Here is a 1515-nt window from a genome sequence, read left to right as displayed (position 1 = left end):
TTCTGGCCGGGCTGCCGGCCGGCTGGCGCTGGTCCGCGTTGGGAAACAAAGTCTCAGACGACTTTATCGGCGCGTCCCCCGTGTGCTCCACTCTTGCTGCTTCGCGCGTTGCTCACCTTTCTTCCCCAGGTCACTGCATCGCGGACTCGCCGACGGTGCATTCGGCGCGCGCCATCGGCCTCGTCCTCGCGGCGCTGGCGACGGCCAAGGGGCTGGAGTTAACCGCGGTAACGACGCTCTCCTCTGTGGGCATCATCGACTACGGTCTGAAGCTGGCAGGGTTTACGATCAATGCAGCGGCGGACTCCGTTAAGGAGCGAACCGCCATCTACCGGCTCAACTACGGGACCGGTATAGCAATGACCTGTGTGGAAATCACATCTTCAGCCCGACTTCAATGTGCGCGTAATCGAACGATTTGGACCAGAGTCTTTCGCTGTGCTTCGAGAACTCAACGAGAGCAATCGATCCGTCCAAAAATCAGCCGAATCGACTTCGATTTGACCGAGCTAGAGAATTCTGATGGACTTCCATGAAGTTCCACGTCACATCTGCCGCGGCGCACCTGGCGCGCGCCAGTGTCCTCGATTTTACACGGGCAACACGATGACCCTCGCAGGTGCTCAAGTACACGGTCGCCAGCCGCGGCCTGGGCCACGCCATGTGGAGCTGCGACTACCACACCATGGGCGCGGCCCTCATCCGCCTCTTCAAGATGCTCCGCCCTTCCCGTCTCCGCGGGCCCGCGCCCGACCCCTCCACGTTCCTTACCCTCTCCAAGGACATCATCGGCCAGACGAACATGTGCATCAAAAACCTCGACGACGTCGCCGTCGAGTTGATGCACTGGAGCCAGTACAAGATCTACTCGCTCCTTCCCCCCAGCATCCTCCGCGCGGTCCTCAACAACTGGCCGAAGAACGGCGGCAACAAGTTCAACAGGCTCTTCCCGGCCTTGGGCCCCGAAGAACGCAAGGCGATCAAGGCCGCACTCAACCTTTAGGATTAGGAGTAAGTCGATTTCCTAACTAGTCTAGCCCTGGAGGCGGTCGATCCGCGGCGAGCCCGCGGAGAAGCTCGAGGACCTCCGCGGCGAACAGGAGGTCGAGCGCACGCAGCGCCTCGACGCGTCGGCGCTGCAGCTCGCGGCACAGACGCGCCTCGCCGTCGAGGAGGCCGAGCTCCGCGAGGACCGCGAGCGGCGGGAGGACCGCGAGCGCCGCGAGCGCCGCGGACGCCGCGCGGAGCCGCCTCGAGGACGGCAAGAAGCAGGCCCTCGAGTCGCTCGCGTCGGCCCACGCGGGTGCCCTCGCGGCCATCGCGTCGGACCACGAGGCCGCGCTCGCGCAAGACGTGAGGCGCGAGGGCCTCGCGGCGGCCGACGACGTCGCCGGGGCGTGGCGCGCGGGCGCGGAGGGCCTCGCGGCGCGGCTCGAGCTCCGGGCGGCCAAGCTTGATGACGTGGCGAACCGCGAGGCCGACCGGCGCCGCGACGGGTCGCGCGCGTCGCCGCGT

At 66.0% G+C, this 1515-nt stretch overlaps 1 protein-coding gene across 1 annotated transcript; it reads left to right on the top strand.

Moving 5' to 3' along the window:
* Positions 1-129: 129 nt before the first annotated feature.
* AURANDRAFT_69324 (hypothetical protein) lies at positions 130-1003 on the top strand (the record flags this gene model as incomplete). The annotated part of the gene is made up of 2 exons (XM_009045091.1): positions 130-227; positions 620-1003. Coding segments are annotated over 2 exons (482 nt in total), but the record flags the coding sequence as incomplete, so codon positions are not given.
* Between the last annotated feature and the right edge of the window lie 512 nt (positions 1004-1515).

This window comes from Aureococcus anophagefferens, assembly GCF_000186865.1.
Source record: "Aureococcus anophagefferens unplaced genomic scaffold AURANscaffold_1416, whole genome shotgun sequence".
Lineage (NCBI taxonomy): Eukaryota > Pelagophyceae > Pelagomonadales > Pelagomonadaceae > Aureococcus > Aureococcus anophagefferens.
Note: the sequence above shows the minus strand (reverse complement) of the source record. Positions and strands in the feature narration are given on the sequence as shown.